This window comes from Mustela putorius, unplaced genomic scaffold (assembly GCF_011764305.1).
Source record: "Mustela putorius furo isolate JIRA1106 unplaced genomic scaffold, ASM1176430v1.1 tig00003896_pilon_pilon_pilon, whole genome shotgun sequence".
NCBI lineage: Eukaryota > Metazoa > Chordata > Mammalia > Carnivora > Mustelidae > Mustela > Mustela putorius.
The window spans coordinates 2,886,146-2,906,434 of record NW_025422045.1 but is presented as its reverse complement, the minus strand read 5'-3'; the positions used below and the strand labels follow the sequence as shown (position 1 = coordinate 2,906,434).

At 39.3% G+C, this 20,289-nt stretch overlaps 1 protein-coding gene across 4 annotated transcripts in view; it reads right to left on the bottom strand.

Annotated features, from left to right (window-relative positions):
* Positions 1–20,018, bottom strand: part of MINDY2 (MINDY lysine 48 deubiquitinase 2) — a 73,971-nt gene extending 53,953 nt beyond the window's left edge. For 2 of the 4 annotated variants that reach the window (XM_045067533.1, XM_045067534.1), the window contains exons 1-2: positions 18,940–20,015; positions 3,778–3,835 (exon numbers count right to left, since the gene is read on the bottom strand). In XM_045067533.1, coding sequence (XP_044923468.1) covers positions 3,778–3,835; positions 18,940–19,809 — 928 coding nt within the window. In that variant the 5' untranslated portion in view covers positions 19,810–20,015. Of the gene's footprint in view, positions 1–3,777; positions 3,836–18,939 lie in introns of all 4 variants that reach the window. The other 2 variants (XM_045067535.1, XM_045067532.1) reach the window with 2 other exon arrangements.
* Between the last annotated feature and the right edge of the window lie 271 nt (positions 20,019–20,289).

Below are 20,289 nucleotides of genomic sequence, written 5' to 3'. Positions count from 1 at the left end.
GCAATAGATATCTATATTTTTAGAAGAGTAAGTTTGAGTCTCTATTTTCTTTTTTGTGAAGATTTTATTTGTCAGAGAGGGAGCATAGACAGGGGGAGTGGCAGGCAGATGGAGAAGCGGGCTCCCCAGTGAGCAAGGAGCCAATACAGGACTTGATCCTAGGACCCTGGGATCATGACCTGAGCTGAAGGCAGATGCTCAACTGACTGAGCCAGCCAGGCGTCCCTAAAGTTTGAGTTTCTAAAGGAGATTTATCTAAATAAATCATCTCTTCTGTTTTTTTTTAAAGTAAATAAATCATCTTTTAAGAGTGTTGTTTTATCTAGCTTATCTAACCTTTATATCTGAATTTAGTCAACAATACTGTTTCAGGGGCTCAGTTAGTTAAGCATCTGACTCTTGATTTTGGCTCAGGTCATGATCTTAGGGTTATGAAATATACCCCCATATTGGGCTCTGCACTAGGCATGGAGCCTGCTTAAGATTCTCTCTCTCCCTCTAAAAAAACCAAAACCAAAACAAAACAAATGAAAACAATACTATTACAATCAAAAAGTATTTATTGAGAGTCTAGAGAGTCCATTATGAATATTTAATAATAGGCTAAAACAAATATTGGGAAATACATGTTTCTCTTAAAAAACTAATAATTTGGTTGGGAAAAGAACATACAAGAAACAGAATGAGATGATGTAAAGTATAATAGAGTAAAACATGTGATAAATGAAGTACCAATTGATTTTGTGAAAAGAGATATTGATAAAGCCTATAGCACCTAGAAATATCCTTTGAAGGGGGTCAAGTCTAAACTGGATTCACAAAAAAGGGGCAGAACTTGGAAAGGAAGTGAGGCAAAAAGCATTCTTTGAAGGAGAAAGAGTGACAGAAAAACACAAAAGAAACATGCCATGGAGTGCCTAGCTAGCTCAGTCAGCAGAGCATGCAAACTCTTGATCTGGGGGTTGTGAGTTCCAGTTCACGTTGGGTATAAAGTTACTTAAAAACAAAATCTAAAAGAAACTTTTAATTTACTTTAAAAAATAAATGAATAAAATCTTAATAGACAGATGAAAAATAGAAAGGAAGGAAGGAAGAAAAAAAAAAGAGGAATGCCTGGGTGGCTCAGTCAGGTAAGCACCTGATTCTTGGGGTCCTGGGATCGAGTCCCACAACGGGCTCCTTGCTCAGCAGGGAGCCTGCTACTCCCTCTCCCTCTGCCCACCTGTGCACTCTGTCTCTCTCTGACAAGTAAATAAATAAAATCTTGAAATAAAGAAGGAAAGGAAGAAGGAAGACAAAGAAAAGAAAGAAAGAAAGAAACGCTGTGCCATATGGATAGCCCATAAGAAAGTTTATACACAAGATTTACGTTGTAGGGGTACCTCAGTGGGTCAGTTGGTTAAGCAACTGACTCTAGACTTTGGCTTAGGTTAAGATCCCAGGGTCCTGGGATCAAGCATTGTTCAGCTCCACACTCAGCAAGGAATCTGCTTGAGGATTTTCTCTCTCTCCTCCTCTTCCTTTGCCCCTCACATCATTGTACACATACACTCTCTAAAATAAATAAATCTTAAAAAAAAGAAAAAAAAACTTTAAAATTTTAAAAAAGAGAAAGGAAAGGTAGAGATGATGCTATTTATTAAAAAAGAAAAGATTTATGTCATAGAGTGGTGGAAAATATGACTGGACAAGTAAACTGGATCAGATAATAGAAAATCATAAATGGTATGTTGATAAGGCTAGCTGCTTGTCAAAGATCGTAAGGGATCTTTACCTTTATAAGTAGATAAGGGAAGTATGAAATTGATGCTTTAGGAAAGTAACACTGTTATGTACGCCAATTTGAAGGGGAGAGGAAACAACAGAATTTGTAATAAATTCACATTTTGAAGTATACAGAGAGGAAAGAATTTCAGAAAAAGAACCCATAAGACTTTGCTACTAAGTAGGCCATTCCAGACAAATAGATATCAAGAAACATCTGACAGTTACGCTAGGCCAAAACTCGAAGAGAGGGTTTGGTAGTCATTAGCTTATCCCAAGTGAGCATTAGGAAAAGAGAAGACAGGTCAACTCTGGGCAAAATTAAAATGCTTCAACAGTGACCTCCTTATATAGTATTTGTATGTAAAGATATAATAAATTATCTTTTTAAAAGTCAGACAACGGGGCACCTGGATGGCTCAGTGGGTTAAAGCCTCTGCCTTCGGCTCAGGTCATGATCCCAGGGTCCTGGGATCAAGCCCCGCATCAGGCTCTCTGCTCAGCAGGGAGCCTGCTTCCCCCTCTCTGCCTGCCTCCCTGCCTACTTGTGATCTCTGTCTGTCAAATAAATAAATAAAAATCTTAAAAAAAAAAAAAATCCAACAGGGCCATTTATGCCTTGACCCCATTACCTCTCAAATGTGATCTCCTTTGCACACTTCTTGGAAGTCATACTGGCTATTCATCAAAAGCACCAAGCATATTTTAGCTTTCCCCATGAAACATAATTCCCAATTATGATCCCAATTATGAAACATAATTTAAAGTCACAAAGTTTAAGAATCACTAAGCTAGACTAAAACAGGTATAAATAGGGTGCCTGGGTGGCTCAGTGGGTTAAGCCACTGCCTTCGGCTCGGGTCATGATCTCAGGGTCCTGGGATCGAGTCCCGCATCGGGCTCTCTACTCAGCAGGGAGCCTGCTTCCCTCTCTCTCTCTCTGCCTGCCTCTCCGACTACTTGTGATTTCTCTCTGTCAAATAAATAAATAAAATCTTTTAAAAAAATAATAAAATAAAATAAAACAGGTATAAATAGAAATTCTATTTCCAGATATATGAGTATTCAAAGTTATCTACCCTTCACTATGAGATTTCCCTAACCAGTGAATAGGATTAAATGATAGTAATTACATAAAAAAAAGGGTCTTCCCAAAGCTACAATCTCCATTACTTCACTAAGCCTATATTTCATTAAAAATAGCTAGCTTGTAGTCTGGAATGGCATAGACAAACTAATCAGCCAACCAAAAAATTTTTTTTAAATTTTTCTTAAAATAAACATTTAATTACTAAAAAAACTAAGAATGTGGATTAAGATTTCCTATTTCGTAACAGTATAAATATGTAAGTTCCTATTTGCTAAACTATAAGAGACTTCAGTGTAATATACAGTTTAGTTACCTGTTCTGTAAACAAGTTCTACTGAAAGCAGGTGGTCTGCAAACAAACTGCAACTTAAGACACTGCCTCCTTCATCAAGAAAATTTTGCTATGAAAAACTTCAGATGAACTAACCAATGTGCTTATGTAAATGTCTTACATTTTGGTACAAACCCCTATATCACTGCAGATTGGTAACTAACACTTCATCAACCAGTATGGGTCCATGAATCATACTTTGGATAGTGATGTTCTAAGTCACCTCCTGGGTCTTTAATTCAAGTCTATTCAGTATTTTTTTTAACACTCTCCACATGCAATGTTAGAATTTCTGCACCAATTCCCATTCTACAATTTATTAGGAATTAATATGTATCTTGTTCTTTTTTGGAAGTTACCAGTCTCCTTATTTATATTACGGAATTTTAACACTGGTTAGAAAAAGCCTTCAGAAAGGTTTAACACCCAAGAACAGTAACATGCTGACACAAATTTTTAATTATGAGATTCAAAATTATAATTTTAAACTAGATAATATAATAGCACTTCAGAAAAATGCAATTTGGTAATATATTGCTTTGGAGACTTCATTTTCAAAGAGATATAAAATCATCCACTTTGCAACACTAACCTAAATATTCCATCAGCTGTTCAGCAGTTATGATTTCCATCATCGGTGGAAGTTTCACCTGAAAAACAAAGTATTTTTTCTATAAAACCAAATGTTTTAGGTAATTAAAGTGTTTCTTCAGTCAGAAACAGAAGTATGTATGTGTATATATGTATCTATTATACATAAACATTAATATTTGTTATTAAATCTTTATAACTAATCTTTATAAAATATGACAAAGTCAATCTTATCACCATAAAATTTACAGGGTGATATAAGATCTCACAGAGATAATGAGAAATCTGTTTTCAAAACCAAGTGCTACCCCTTTCATCACCCACTACAATTGTCACTAGGCACATCCAACAATGTCCTACATGAAAGAGCAGTTGAAGGGCAGGAAGAGTCAACAAACATGTGACAGGTCACCCATGGAGCAGTTTTACTGAAGACAGGTTTGAACATGGCTCAATATCCCATTACTTCAGTTTTACCTTGGCCATTTTTATTAAATGACTATAATGAATACAGTATTAAAGTATTAGTCAGGAGCACCTGTGTGGCTCAGATGTTAAGCATCTGCTCTTGGCTCGGGTCATGATCCGAGAATCCTGGAACTGAGCCCCACTTTGGGCTCCCTGCTTAGTGGGGAGTCTGCTTCTTCCTCCCCCTCTGCCCCTATCCCTGTTCATACTCTCTCTCAAATAAATAAAATCTTAAAAAAAAAAAAAGTATTAGTCATATACTGAAGAATTCACACTGTATGATTCCACTTGCAAAGCTTAAAAGCAGGCAAAATTGAACTATATTGTTTACAGCTGCACACATGGTGATAAAATTATAAAGAAAAGTAAGGAAATGGATACTATAAAAATCAGAATATGGTTAGCCCTAGGGGTAAGGGAAGGGGTTATAGTTGGAAAGAGATATATAAGAGCCTTCTGTGGGGCACCCAGGGGCTCAGTCGGTTGAGTGTCTGACTCTTAGTTTCAGCTAAGGTCGTGATCTCAGGGTTGTGGGATCGGACCCCATGTCAGGCTCTGTGCTCAGCCTGAGATTCTCTCTTCCCCTCTACCTCCCCACTGTGCTCACTTGCTCACTCTGCCTCTCTTTCTCTCTCAAATAAATAAATCTTAAAAAAAAAAAAAAAAGCATGCTAGCAATGCTCTATTTCTTGACTTGCATGGTAGTTTCACTGACATTTACTTTATAATAACTTGTCAAACTATACATCTCTGTTTTATGTATTCTGTGTGTTATAGTTCACAATAAAAAGGTTAAAACTAGATACATAATTATAATCATTTTTAAGTTTCTAAAGTTAATTGAGCTATAATACATTAGTTTACATTAACATTTCAATTGAATTGCCAGATGAGTTACACAAATATTACAGCCAATGGTTATAAATATTTTAACTTACTTATTCAAAAGCATACTCTGTGGTATATTCATAGGATAGAAGAAAAATAAATACTATAGGATGGAAACTCAAACAAAGTAATTAAATATCAATGACAGGAGGACAGTAACAGAATTTGAAATTCTCCAGGGAGCACATTGGTGTCTCAGTCATTGGGTGTCTGCCTTTTGCTCAGGTTCTTGGGATTGAGTCTCTCATCAGGCTCCCTGCTAGAGCAGGTCTACTTCTCCCTCTCCCACGCCTTCTGCTTGTATTCCCTCTCTTACTCTCTATCTCTCTCTCTGTCAAATAAATAAATGAAATCTTAGGGGCGCTTGCGTGGCTCAGTGGGGTTAGGCCTTCGCGTTCAGCTCAGGTCATGATCCGAGGGTTCTGGGATCGAGCCCCACATCGGGCTCTCTGCTCAGTGGGGAGCCTACTTCCCCCGCCCCCCCCCGCCCCCCGCTTCCCTCTCTGCCTGCTTGTGATCTCTGTCTGTCAAATAAATAAAATCTTTAAATAAATAAATAAATAAATAAATAAAATCCTAAAAAAAGAAAATTAAAATTCCCTGGGGTTATTTTTTGGAATTATCTTCTATTCAACCAAGGAAATCATTTAAATCATCAATTTTCCAACAATTCCTCCAAGAGTTGAAAAAGGTGCTCTGGGTGTTTATGTTAGCAAATGTGGTAATAGCATGTCACAATATTTTGTTTTAATCAATGAATAAAATAAGTTCTAAAACAGATCTCTGTAAAACAGAACATTCTGATATGCTTTGAAAGCATACCTGACAATTAATGCTTATGATTTTGTCATCCAGAAGATTTATCACTCAGTGAAAACAAAGAGATGCCATGGAGGTTTTGAACATTATTTGATTCTAAGTCATTTTTTTTCGTGTGTCATGTTTTTCAAAAACTTTTAATAGAAAATTTTTTTAAAGCAGCTTTAGGTTTACAGCAGAAAGTAGAGAGTTCCCATATAAGGTGTGTGTGTGTGTGTGTGTGCGTATTTTAAGATTTTTAAATTTATTTCACAGACAGAGATCACGAATAGGCAGAGATGCAGGCAGAGAGAGAGAAAGGGGCAACAGGTTCCCTGCTGAGCAGAGTTCCCAATGCCAGGCTTGATCCCAGGACCCTGAGATCATGACCTTAGCCAAAGGCAGAGGCTTAACCCACAGAGCCACCCAGGCACCCCAATACAGGGTATATTTTTAAACTGAAATTCATTGGCATATTATGGTCTCCTGCCTGTTTTTCTAAATAAAGTTTTATTGGAACAGTCACTCTCATTGGTTATGTATGGTTTTGGCTGTTTTTGCACAACAATAATAGAGTTGAATCTTTACAAGAGAAATCATAGAGCCCACAAGGCCTAAAAATATTTACTTACTATCTGATCCTTTATAGGAAAAGTTTGCTGATCCTTCCTTTAGATGATTTTAACTGTTACTATAGAATATTTTATCACTATAGAATATTTAATCAAGCTATTTCAGTAGCACTAAAGTCTGTTATTTAAACCAGCAGTTTATATTCACTGTAAGTGTTTATATTCTGAATAATTGTCAGAACAATCTGAAAGTCCCATTTAGGGGCACCTGGGTGGCTGGTTAAGCCTCTGCCTTCAGCTCAGGTCATGATCCCAGGATCTCTGCTCAGCAGGGAGCCTGCTTCTCCCCTTCCCCCACTGCCTCTCTGCCTACTTGTGATCTCTGTCTGTCAAATAAATAAATAAAAGCTTAAAAAAAAAAAAAGAAAAAAAAAAGTCCCATTTATACCTAACAATGTTTCTTAAATAAGAACTATATATCCAGGACACCTGGATATATAGTGGCTCGGTGGGTTAAGCCTCTGCCTTTGGCTCAGGTCATGATCCCAGGGTCCTGGGACTGAGACCCGCATTGGGCTCTCTGCTTGTCAGGGAGCCTGCTTCCTCCTCATTCTCTGCCTGCCTCTCCACCTACTTGTGATCTCTGTCTGTCAAATAAATAAAATAAAGTAAAATCTCAAAACAAAACTATATATCCTTTTATTCCAGACAGGTTCAGTCAGAATATATTCAAAAGTAAATTCCACAGATAGCTTTACCTCTACTCTGGCTAAAGTAACAATCCTACTATAAAATTGTCAAAATAAGAATTAACAGAATTGTCAAATGTGGCATTTCTGTCAAAATAACAAACAAAGGCACTAACAAGTATAGGTACTTGGGGGAAACATACTATAATCCTAGATTTCCACAAATATGATTTCAGGGTTTAGCCTTGAAATTTCCAAATAACAACTGCCTACAATGTATTGCTTTAAACACCTGAAAAAGAAAATGATATCTCTATACTCATTAAGAAGTGGGACAACAAGTATACAAATATTTTAACTGACTTATTCACATGCACACTCAGTGAAATACTCACTTCCTGAATCCTAGCCAATAACATATTCCGTATAGTCATTAAAACTAAGGACAAACAAACAAAATTGAGAAGGAACGCCTGTTTCTCAATAATACTGTGGAGCTGTCAACAGATTTTTTTTTTTTAACCACAAAATGATATTCCTGAAAGCTTGATTTTCTTTTTGCTTTCCTCTAGCACCATCACCTCAAAAGCGAGTGTCAAAGGTTTTGTTAATGAGCCTATGACTTTCACTCCTTTGTCTCTTTAGATTTTATAAAAGAAAGAACAGTTTAGGTAATAGCTACCTAAGAATACAGAATTACCAAGTATGGTATTTTGTATAAATCTCAATTTTAAATTTTAAAATGAAAAAAAACATCAAATGAAGTATAACCTAGGTTCTTAGGTGATCTTCTTTTAGTAATAATCTAAAACATATTGTTCTTAAGTACATGAATACTTTAATGTATAAAAAGGTAGTTGAAAGGTACTCTCATAAGTAGTTTAAATAGTCTTCCTAAAACATTAGCAAAGCTTCTCAGTATATAGTAACACATAGCTCCAAATTAAGAGTTCAAATAGAGTCTAGGAAAATAAATTGTGTCTTCTCCTAGAACTAAAGATTTTACTGAATTAACTGGATTTCCTTAGCAAATTAGTAACATAAGCACAGCAAGAATATTTAAATTAACAAAAGGAAATAGCTACTCCAACTCCAAATATTCAACTATAGGGTAAAACCTCATTAATTTAGCCAAATTATTCTGTAATTCTTAGTCATGTGAAAAGTGAAGTGTATTTGAGAATAGACTCAAACAAGATCAAAAATTTTTTTAATTAAAAAAATTAAAAATAGGGTGCCTGGGTAGCTCAGATGGTTAAGCATATGCCTTCGGCTCAGGTCGTGATCCTGGGGTCCTGGGATCGAGTCCCACATCTGGGCTCCCTGCTCCTTGGGAAGTCTGCTTCTCCTTCTGCCTCTCTCTCTCTCCCTCTCCACGAATAAATAAATAAAATCTTTTTAAAAATTAAAAATAAATTTAAAAAATCTTCCATGTAAAGTATTAATAAAATCTTAAACAAGAATGCAAAACATCTGGGACGCCTGGGTGGCCCAGTTGGTTGGACGACTGTCTTCGGCTCAGGTCATGATCCTGGAGTCCCGGGATCAAGTCCCGCATCGGACTCCCAGCTCCATGGGGAGTCTACTTCTCTCTCTGACCTTCTGCTCGTACATGCTCTCTCTCACTGTCTCTCTCTCAAGTAAATAAATAAAAATCTTAAAAAAAAAAAAAGAATGCAAAACTTCTTAAAAGTGATGTGCCAAGATTTTGATACCTATGATTTTGATATTCTGAGGGGGGTAGAGAAATGCAGGAGACCCGGTTATAACTAAGAAATTAGCAGTTTATATAGATAATGCTAAGTACAAAAATGACCGAAGAATATTATTAAATATTTAACTGGAATACCAATAAAAAGTCAGAAATACACAGTTAGAATTATAACACCTCTATAAGTTGGAGAGTTACTTGAGAAGATTAAAAAATCAAGTATTTGCCAATCTTTGCTCTTTAGGAAAGTCACAAAAAATTTTTTAATATATTGAACTAACTGTCATCCAGTTTGCATGTTACCCTTAATCCACAACAATCCTATGGAGATTTCATAACCTTCATTCAAAGAATAAACTATCGCACTGAAAAGTTAATTTGCTCAAAGTAGCAAAGCTATGATGTGAACTGAGATTGAACTCCAAAGCCAATTACCCTCTCCATTATGTCAGTATTTACAGATTTTATAGCAGAACACTTTCAACACAAGTCTTATTTAAAACATCATCTGAAATATACTTTAAATGAGGAACTGACACAACTTTGTGACCAATGAAAAGTGGAGGATGAGGGGGTGTCTGGGTGGCTCAGTAGGTTAAGCATCATCCAACTCCTGATTTTGGCTCAGTTCATGATCTCATGGGTCATGAGATCGAGTGTGATGGGATCCGTGTTCAGGGAGGAGTCTGCTTGAAGATTCTCTCTCTCTCACGAATAAATAAATAAATCTTAAAAAAAAATGAAAAGAAAAAGAAAGAAAGAAAAGCGGAGGACAACAGGGAAAGAATAACTGAGGTTAACTCTAAGACTCAGGAGATTCTAAAAATTAAGATTCATATAATACATATAAATGAGAAATTTGGTAAGGGAAGTTAAGTTTGTAGAAGGAAATGATGTCTGCTTCAGAACTATGAGGTTTAGTTTGACATTAAAACAAAGCTGAGTTGAAACTTAGGAGGCAACCATTTTTAATCTGTATATGAATTATTTGATTCTTGTGTTGCAATCTATTTCTGCATTACTTATGGAAAAGTGGACCAACTCCATAATACAATTTCCTCTTGTTCAAATTTCACTAATTATAAAAAAATTTATTTAAAAAAAAAATTTACTTTAAGTAATCTCTACACCCAAACATGGGGCTCAAACTCTTGACGTCAAGATCAAGAGTTACACGCTTTATGGACTGAGCCAGCCAGGTGCTCTTCTAATTTTAAATATACACTAAATCATATAGCATTCATGATTTTTTAAGTCAAAATTGTAAAGAAATTATTTTTAAAAATATTAGAAGTATTAATGGGAATCAAAGGGAAGAAATATAACCTCTTTCAAATAAAGACTAAAAAACTTAAGGATCCTTTCAACATGCCTTAATTCTGGCTCCAGCAAATTACACATCATCTTTATATTCTAACTTTTTATATGTATCATTCATTTATTATTTATCATTTATTATTAATTAAAAATAATTCATTTATTATTAAGAATAATATACTTAAAAATACCAAAATTCAGGTTTTTTAGTAAATCACCCTGCTTCTTATCAGTATTCCAAGTCAGGAAAAATTTATAAGAGATAATCTTCAACTTAGAAAAGTCAATTTGAAACATATTCAACATCAATCTTTACCATTACTTTAGACCCTACCCTCAGAGTAATACCAAGGCATATTTAAAACTATTTAAAACCGGGGCGCCTGGGTGGCTCAGTGGGTTAAAGCCTCTGCCTTCGGCTCAGGTCATGGTTCCAGAGTCCTGGCACCGAACCACGCACCGGGCTCTCTGCTCGCAGGGAGCCTGCTTCCCTTCCTCTCTCTCTGCCTGCCTCTCTGCCTACTTGTGATCTCTGTCTGCCAAATAAATAAATAAAATCTTTAAAAAAAAAAAAAAAGATTTTCTCCCTCTCACTCTGCCCCTCCCCCTCTAAAAAAATAAATAAAAGTAAAACCATCAGAAACTGCAGATACATTCACATATATTAGATTTTCAAGGATGTCCTATTTTACATGCAATTCAAGAGTTTCAGAGTAATGAAAAATGTTACAATGGACTTACATTTAAGAAGTTCAGAAAGCCTAGCTACTGAAAAATCTACCCCAAGAATAACTGACAACGAAACTTGTGCATTAGTTGCTTGAAAAGGTGGTGGGAATAGGGTGAGGCAAGGGACCAATGTGAAGGCTACTGAGGTAATCCAGACGAGAGGAAGGTTGCTTGAACTAGAGTAATGGTAGTAGAGACAGAAGTTACTAATTAATGAAAATATCAAAGAATGCATTTAATAAACTATGACTGGAAAGGCAAGCTCATTCACTCCAGCTCATTTACATCCAGAAGTTGGAAGTGTCAGATAATTCAGAGGACATGGGATAAAGTATAGGGAGCTAAAAATGGACAGAGTTTGTATAAAGAACAACTGGTACCAGATCCTCGGGATTTGTTCTAAGGAATCAAGAAGGCTATTTCTGCTTCTCTGACTTTATCACTTGTTCTTCCAACCTGCTTTGTTCTAGACCTATTGTCCAACAGATGTGCTGGCATCTTGATATTTAACCAAATATCCCAAGTAATAGCTTAAGTTCTGGAGTGGGTGATAATCTTATAATCTTAAATTGGGCAAGTTATTTAAACTTTATGCACCTCAGTTTTGTATATATGTAAAATAGGAACTATATTTACCTAAGGATTTTTGTGATGGGATTGAGAAAATTAAAAAGAAATGCGTATAATGCATGTCATAAAAATAACTGTGTACTATTAGTTTTCAAAGCTCTATGATTGTTGGTACCACCTATGCTCAAATGTCCTTTATCTGGGACTCAACATAGACAAGGCTATGGGAAAGTTACCCACTCAGACCAAGGAAAGAGGAGAAAATGAACCCAACATTAAAGATTTCTTTTTTAATTTATTTATTTGACAGAGAGAGATACAGCGAGAGAGGGAACATAAGCAGAGGGAGTGGGAGAGGGGGAAGCAGGCTTCCCATGGAGCAGAAAGCCCAATGAGGGGCTCAATCCCAGGACCCTGGGATCATGACCTGAGCAGAAGGCAGACACTTAACAACTGAGCCACCCAGGCGCCCCATGAACCCAACATTAATAGGACAAGCTATTACCTACAGAACAAATCTACTACAGCCACCAGCATTATTCATACTATCATCAGCCTGTATCCATTTACTTTATCTCACAAATCCAGAGATCCTATACCAATCCTAATGCTTCAGAGATTGAAAATCAAAGCCTCATAAGTGTTATTTGCATCTATTGTGTAAACAAAACACCTCCGTGTGAAGTTATTATTCTCTTCTTACAAGATCTATATTAAAAAAAAAAAAAAAAAAGTGGGCAGAGGCTAAAGTGGAATCTTTGGCTCACCATCTGTTTTTCCACTTTTATGAGGAATAAACACACTTGGAAAGCCTCAAAAGAGCTTTGTGCCTACATAAAGAAAAGGGAAATGAGAGAAAATTGAGTGATTGCAATGTTCTTACAAGTCAGGAAGTTTAAGAAAAAAGAAAGATGGGGCCTGGGTGGCTTAGTCGGTTAAGCACCTGCCATTGGCTCAGGTCATGCTCCCAGAGTCCTGAGATCAAGGCCCACTACAGGATCCCTGCTCAGTGGGAAGTCTGCTTCTCCTTTTCCCTCTGCACTTCCCCTGCTTGTGCTTGCACTCTCTTTCTCTATGTCAAATAAATAAAATCTTAAAAAAAAAAAAATTAAAAGGAAAAAAAAGTAAAACCAAGTCCGAAGCAAGAAGAGGGTATGGGAAAAGCTGTCAAGGAAGGAGGGAGAACTAGAGCAAAAATTCATTGCTTGGCAAGACATTTACCTCCATGGTGCCTTAATCAGCAAGTGGTAATGAGAGAGATGATGTCCATTTGCACTTCTCTGAATTTTCTGGTAATGGCTTTTGCTCATTTTGCTATTGGGTTGCTCATCTCTTCTAATTTATAAGGGCTCCTTAGAAATGAAGAAATTAACAAATGCACACATCATCTGGTAAATAGTTCCCTCGGCCTATAGTGTGTTTTGGTTTAGTTCCTGGTGGGGTGTTTTGGGGGGAAAAGGAGGAGTAATTTTGTTTTATTTTTTAACCTTCAGCTTTTATTTATTAATTTTTTTTTAGAAAGCGCATGTATGGGGGGTGCGGTGCAGAGAGAGAGAGGAAGAGAATCTTTTTTTTTTTTAATAAATATTTTATTTATTTATTTGATAGAGAGAGATCACAAGCAGGCAGAGAGGTAGGCAGAGAGAGAGGGAAGAAGCAGGCTCCCTGCCGAGCAGAGAGCCCGATGCGGGGCTCGATCCCAGGACCCTGGGATCATGACCTGAGCCCAAGGCAGAGGCTTTAACCCACTGAGCCACCCAGGCGCCCCAGAGAGGAAGAGAATCTTGAGCAGACTCCACACTCAGCTCTGAGCTTGATCTCATGACTCCAGGTTCATGACTTGAGCTGAAGTCAAGAGTTAGAGCTCAACTCACTGAGCCACCCAGGTGCCCCTCAGCTTTTTCATTTTTTATAGCATCAAATATATCAATCCTTATTTTTCATTTTCTAGGTTTAATGTCTGGAGAAACCAGCTTAATAAAAAGAGAAAAAAAAAATCTTACTTCAGAATCCTGGCATTCCTCCCTTGACTTGGGAGTAGGAGATGGTCTCAGCTTCTATTAAGCAAAGAAAACCGGGAAGAATTGCCTACCCAAAATGGCTATGTAGGAGATGTGCTTCCAGCATCCTAATTCAGAACAGTACATTCATTCTTCTACTAAAATGCTACATAGTGATTAGATACGTAATCATTAGTTATTACAAAACTATCTGTCCTCAATCACAATATATTTAAGTTTACTGAAGTACTTTTCAGTGTTTGAGTCTCAGAACCTATAAAATTCTTTCTAAAAGAAAACATATGTATAGGCTCCTGGGTGGCTGCCTTTAGCTCAGGTCATGATCCCAGGGTCCTGGGCTAGAGCCCTACACCAGGTTCCCTGCTTAAGAGAGCCTGCTTCTCCTTCTCTCTGCCTCTCCCCTCCACTCATGTGCTCTCTCCCTTGCTCTGCTCTCCCTTTCAAATAAATAAATAAAACCATTAAAAGAAAAAGAAAAGAAAAGTGTGACAAAGTAGGGATTCCCTCTATTACTAAAGTAATATGCGGTACCTAGGTGGCTCAGTCTGGGGAGCGTTTGACTCTTGGTTTTGGCTCAGGTCATGATCCCAGTGTCCTAGGACTGAGCCCTGTGCCAGGTTCCCTGCTCAACGGGGAGTCTGCTTGATATTCTCTCTTCCCGTTCCCCCTGCCCTACCCCAGCTTGCTCTCTGTCTCTCTCAAACGAATAAAGAAAAAATCACTTTAAAAAAAGTACTACTTTTCTTTAAAAATTTTTATGTATTTATTTAGAGGTTTTTGAGTTTTTTTCTTTATTCATTTGAGAAAGTACAGGAGTAGGATCACAAGCAGTGGGGAGGGTCAGAGGAAGAAAGAGAAGACTCCTCCTGGGCAGACAGCCCCATGGAAGAGGGGCAGTGCTTGATATCGGGATGACCTGAGCTGAAGGCAGACGCTTAACCATCTGAGCCACCCGGGTGCTCCTTAAGATTTTATTTTATTTAAGATTTTATTTATTTATTTGACAGACAGAGATCACAAGTAGGCAGAGAGGCAGGCAGAGAGAGGAGGAAGCAGGCTCCCTGCTGAGCAGAGAGCCCGATGTGGGGCTCGATCCCAGGACCCTGAGATCATGACCTGAGCCAAAGGCAGAGGCTTTAACCCACTGAGCCACCCAGGTGCCCCTTAAGATTTTATTTTTAAGTGATCTCTATACCTTACGTGGGGCTTGAACTCACAACTCCAAGATCAAGAGTTGTATTACCGACCGACTGAGCCAGTCAGGCACCCTTAAACACTTCTAAATAAATGGGTCACAACCTCAAATATACCTATAGATGGCATTGTTTTCAAAAGATAAAATGAAAGACTAAAGAAAAACTATTAAAAAAAAACAAGTATAGTGTGAAGTAAAGAAGCAAAATGGAATTTATTCCAAAGCATAATTTTAGGTAAATTTCCCTGCTGTCAGTGAAACAGAATTAGAAATTTGAGCTTGAATTAAATTTAATGAATAAATTAAAATTCATTTACTTTATAGAGAGCGTGCCTGAGCAAGGGGCAAAGGGGAGAGGGAGAGAGAGAATCCACAGGCAGACTCTCTGCTAAGGGTGGAGCTCAAAAATGCAGGCCCTCAATCACAGTACCCTAAAATCATGACCACAACCACGGGTCAACAGCTCAGTTGACTGAGTCACTCACGTCCCCCTACTTCTCTTAACATGACCTTTTCTCTCTATCTTCTTTGTCCCATTCCTTCCATTACTTCAGAAAATGAGATTGCTGTTCCTTCCCTCTGAAGTGAACTTGTAAGGAGTCATTTTATCCTAACTTTTAGCAACTTTGTCCTCACACCTGTCCTTTTTCAGCAAAAATCTTTCCTATTCCAATAGCTCCTTGATGCTTTTGCACTTGACAATGATAACTGACTGCTTTATTACAGTCTCTCTCTCCAAGACTACTATCACGACACTGTCCTACTTCCAGTTCTCCATGATATCTTAAATTATGCCTACACTAGTTTCTTTTACACTCTCTCACCCTTAATGCTTAGCATGCCCTTTTCCACAGCAAGTTTAATCTTTGTTCCTCTGTTTTTCTATATCTACTGAAGAGGGCATGGGAAATTACAGGGTGGGATTACAGGAAGGAATTAAGCTGGCAATTTGTTGTTCACCACATATATTGGGGTGGAAAAAAGTTGAGAATTATTGTTCACCTCTCCTTAAGGAGTATTCATTTATTCTCATACTTACGGCAAGTAAGCTACCATACTAACACCTATGCAATAATTCCCCTGTTCAGTTTTCCTCTATAATTTGACCTCTTCCCAGAGACCCACTCCATGCTTTCAGAGGCATAAGGATATTTATATTATCATGTCCCCCATCAGACATTTCCAACTTGACACAACCAAACTTTGACATCTCCCACCTAAAACAAATTCTCTATCTTCTGAATTACCCAATCAATCCAGATTAGAAAAGATGGGGTTGTCTCCTTCATTTCCTATGTCCGTTAATGATTAGTTCATCATTTAGGCTGCAACATTATCTTTATCAAAGAGAAGGGGCAGAAAATTCCCCATCCAAAAAGGTTATCCTTATCCATTCTTCCTGCTACAATCTTACCCTTAGTCTAATCTCCAACAAGACCACTTTTATCACCTTATTCCTCTGTCCAGTAATTTTTAATAGTTCCCTATTATCAGCTAAATATAAAGTGTAAACAGCACCAGCAATGGGTCTTCTGAAATCTGACAGCTACTTTTATAATGTATTTATTATTTTTCTTTACTGTAGTATTTCTCAGACCTTCTAGTGTCAGGACCATTACAGCCTAAAAATTCCAAAGAACTTTTGTCTATGTTTGTTCTATCTCCTCATACTTACCATACTAGAAATGAAAAAGGAGAAAAGTTTTAAACAGAAGAATACATAAGCACACATTCCAGTCAGAGGAATGATGTCACCACACATCACAGAACCTGGAAAACTCCACTGACACTTGTGAAAGAATGAGAATGAAAAGACAAATTACATCTTAGTATTATTATGAAAACAGATCTGACATCTAGCCCCCCTGGCTCACTTAGAAAACACCACTTTATCAGACCTTTATCTGTCTCCCTATCGATGCTTACTGACGAGTAACATTTGTGTGTAGCCATAGCCTGGAGGCAGAAAGAAGGCTAAAAGCCACAGATTTATAAAATATCCTCTAAATTAATTAGCATGCCTGCTCTTTAACAGTCTAACCCAACCAATCAATTTTATGTTCTGCCACTGCCATTTCCTTCCCCTCTTCCTCTGCACTCCCCATCAAGGCTGGAATCAGGAAAGAGAACAAATTTTTTTCTACTTCACCATCTTTTTTTTTTTTTTTTCTACTTCACCATCTTTGAAGACACTATTCCCCCTGCCTGAAAGGCCTTCTTACTCATCCTTTAGACCCAGTTCCTAGGTTACCTCTTCTATAAAGCTTCCGCTTGACACATCCCATCCCATTACTCTTTTCTCTGTAATTCCAAAGCATAGTTAGAGCTTAGCACATTGCATTGTAATTATTTATATGTCTGTCTCCCCACTAATAGCGAGCTACAGAACGGCAGACTTACATCTTGTTTTTGTATTTCTAGTACCTCACCCATAACGGGAACTCAAATGTTTGATTATTCCATCAGGCCACGTCTTTGAAAAAGACAATTAAATGCTCATCTATCTCCCAAAATTCCAGACCAGGGGAAGGAGATCCTCCCAACTTCTGCAGTACTTTATGGAAACTAAGAGAAGAGAAAAGCCCAAAGGAAACTGTTATTCCTTCCTAAAAACAAAACAAAACAAAAAAAAAACCTGGGGATTTTGGCCCATATATCAAGTCTAACCAGACTCTAACCCTTTAGGGCCTTCATCAAGTGGCTCTTCACCTTTTCAATCTTATTTATGATTCACCAGTATGAACTTACCACTTCTGTCATTCAAACACACACACACACACACACACACACTCTCTCTCTCTCTCTATCCATTCTATTTTCATCCCTTTTGTTTACAACCTTCCCCAGGATTCCATTTCCCTATTCTTTTAAATTCTACTTTTCCTTAAAAGCTTGGTTCAAGACCACAAATTCCATGAAGCTCTCCAGGACTATGCCAAAACAAAGAAAACTTTCCCCTTTTGGAATTTCTAGTACATTTCCATCTGTTTTCTATAACCTAAAAGTTTGTATTTATATAAACATATTTATACTTATATGCACTTACAGTGTTTTGTCCTGCACTGTCCTTTAATAATTTCAAGTAAGTCGATGGATGTAACCCCAAATGGCTCAACAGCTCCTCAAAAGTAGGAAGAGCCTCCAACAAACACTGGAGTGCCCTTACGTACCGGATACTTCTAAGGTTTCTAATCTTATTTCTCTTGCATCAGCCCTTGCTAGTAACAGGAAAATGAAGGCACGTAATAAATACTATTCCCTTTACTTGATTTTCTTCCTAACTGGTCAGAATAATCCAGGTTTTTTTCTTCTTCTAGGAAACATTTTATCAACAGATATAATTACAATTTGGAAATAAAATGGGTGCTATAAGACGCTTCTTCTCAACACCCTAAAACTGCAAGCTTGGGTAAGACACTTCAGTTATACATAAACTCATTGAGTCCTTGATATAATTAAGTTTTGAAGACCCCTTCCTTTTTTGTTGTTGTTGTTGCTCCTTTACCTTGAATATGTCTTTCCTTATTTTACTCATTATAGTTTTAGTTCCCTTAACATATTCTGATGCGAGGTTACTAGCAATAATGCCAAACTACTTAAGCAGAGCCAAAGTAAAAATCAAGCATAAGATGAAAACAATCTTTGAAAACCAAGAAGTTATGGTAATTGGGCTCAGACCAATGCTTTCCCTTAAATGGAATTTGTCAAAGAGGCCACATCTTCCCTGTCACCATTTCCTTAGTATCCACAACGAAATGTCACAAGTATTAGTTAGAAAATCGACTAAACATAACCATCAAAACTTCCTTCTTGATAACACGAACTGATGGTAACTTCTGAAGATAATTTTCCCCAATTCCTCACTCTTTTGCATATTGGACAAGGTCAGTAAGAAGGAAACGTAGAAAAATATAGTTTAAAAAATAATCCTAGGATTTAGGATGTTCTAAGTCCTAGCTGTTTTTAAGAGTTCAGGCTGAACTCTTATTTAAACACTAGAGAGACCTGGGGCTGCTGGCAATCTTTACGAAATAACATAGAAGAATATTCTTTGGACAAAAGGAGTCCCATAAAGAATTTCAAGGAACAGAATACTGGTGAATGAGCAAAGAAAAGAGGAAGCTGTCAGCTGACACGCAGCAGATTCTTCACCCCGTTTCCCCCTCCCCAAAAGCGGTAGGAAATAAGAGAGCTGCAGAATGTACCTTCCAGGCCAGAAGCAAAACATTGAGGATGGCCAGCAAAGGGCAGGGTCCATTCTCATTCTGAGTGATGATGGGTGTGTTCTCTTCCTTCCACTGGATCCACTTGATGTGATAGACAGACTGTCCCGGGAAGCGTTCCTTGGAGGCCGCCAGTACCTGAGCTTCCTCCCCCTCCTCCTCCTCTTCGCGGCACAGAGGCACTGCCCCAGGCAACACCGCCGCGCCCGCGCCGGCGCCCTCTTCCTCCTCCTCCTCCTCCTCCCCGGGGACCCTGTTCTCGGCTCCCTCCTCACTATTAAACTCAGAGCTGCTGGGGAAAGAATGCAGGTTAGAGAACGACTCCAGGGAGTCCAGGCTCGGCGATTCCCCAGGAGGGCTCGGGTCGCTGCAACTGCTGCTGAGGCCGCCGGCGCTGCTGGGCTCTTCCGACCGGGCGGCCGCCAACTCTGCCCCGCAGGTGCCGGCGGGATCCGGGCGGGGGCCGGCGTCTCCGGCCGGACCCGATCCATGGTCCGCTCCGGCCTCGGCTGTCTCCGGGGAGGCGGTCACCTTGTACTGCCCTCTCGGAGGCGTCTTCTGGGCAGCAGGATTCTCCAAATCATTCTCCTTTAAGTCCAAGCCCGGGCAAGAGCTGCAGGGTCCAGGAACCTGAGGAGAGCTGGCTGGAGAAACCGAGTCCAAAAGGCTCCTCCCGGCGGCCGCCGCCCCCTGCCCATTCCCGCCGCTGTTCTCCGTCGCCCATACTCCAGGACCATCCCCAGAGGCGAGCCTGGTCTCCGGTTGCCCTTCCGGCGGAGAACCTGTCCCTAGCGCTGGCTCGGCGGCCACCCTGTGTTCTAGCGGCTGCAGGCTCCCGGGGCCGCTCTCCATACCCAGCCGCCAGCCCCTTGCTCTAAGGAGACCGCGGCGGGTTCTCTTCAGCCAGCGCCTCGGACGCCATGACAGCGGCACTGGCAGCAACAGCGCCCTTGCGCGGCCTCGGCCAGGCACGTCACGGGGAGGGCACCGCGCGCGCGCGCGCGCGCCACCACACAATCCGCTGGCTCGGGCGGGCCTGCGCGCGGCCGGTGAAGTCGAACGGCGCAGAGGCCCCCACGGGGCTCCGCCCCTCCTGCGCGCCCGCCTGCGGGAGCTCGGGCTGGGAAGGCGGGGGGCGTGGCGGGCGTGGCTAGGAGGGCGTGACCAGAAGGAAAACATCCTCTCACTCTGTGGCCGGAAGTGGAACTGTGGGGCATCCCGATCGCGCGTGGCTTCTGTAAAGGCGAGGCGGACGGCGTCCAGTTTGTTGTGACCCTTCAGACCTGGGTTGTGTGTTGCCCAGTTAGGGCTCAAGCGTGGGGAGTTGGCAGT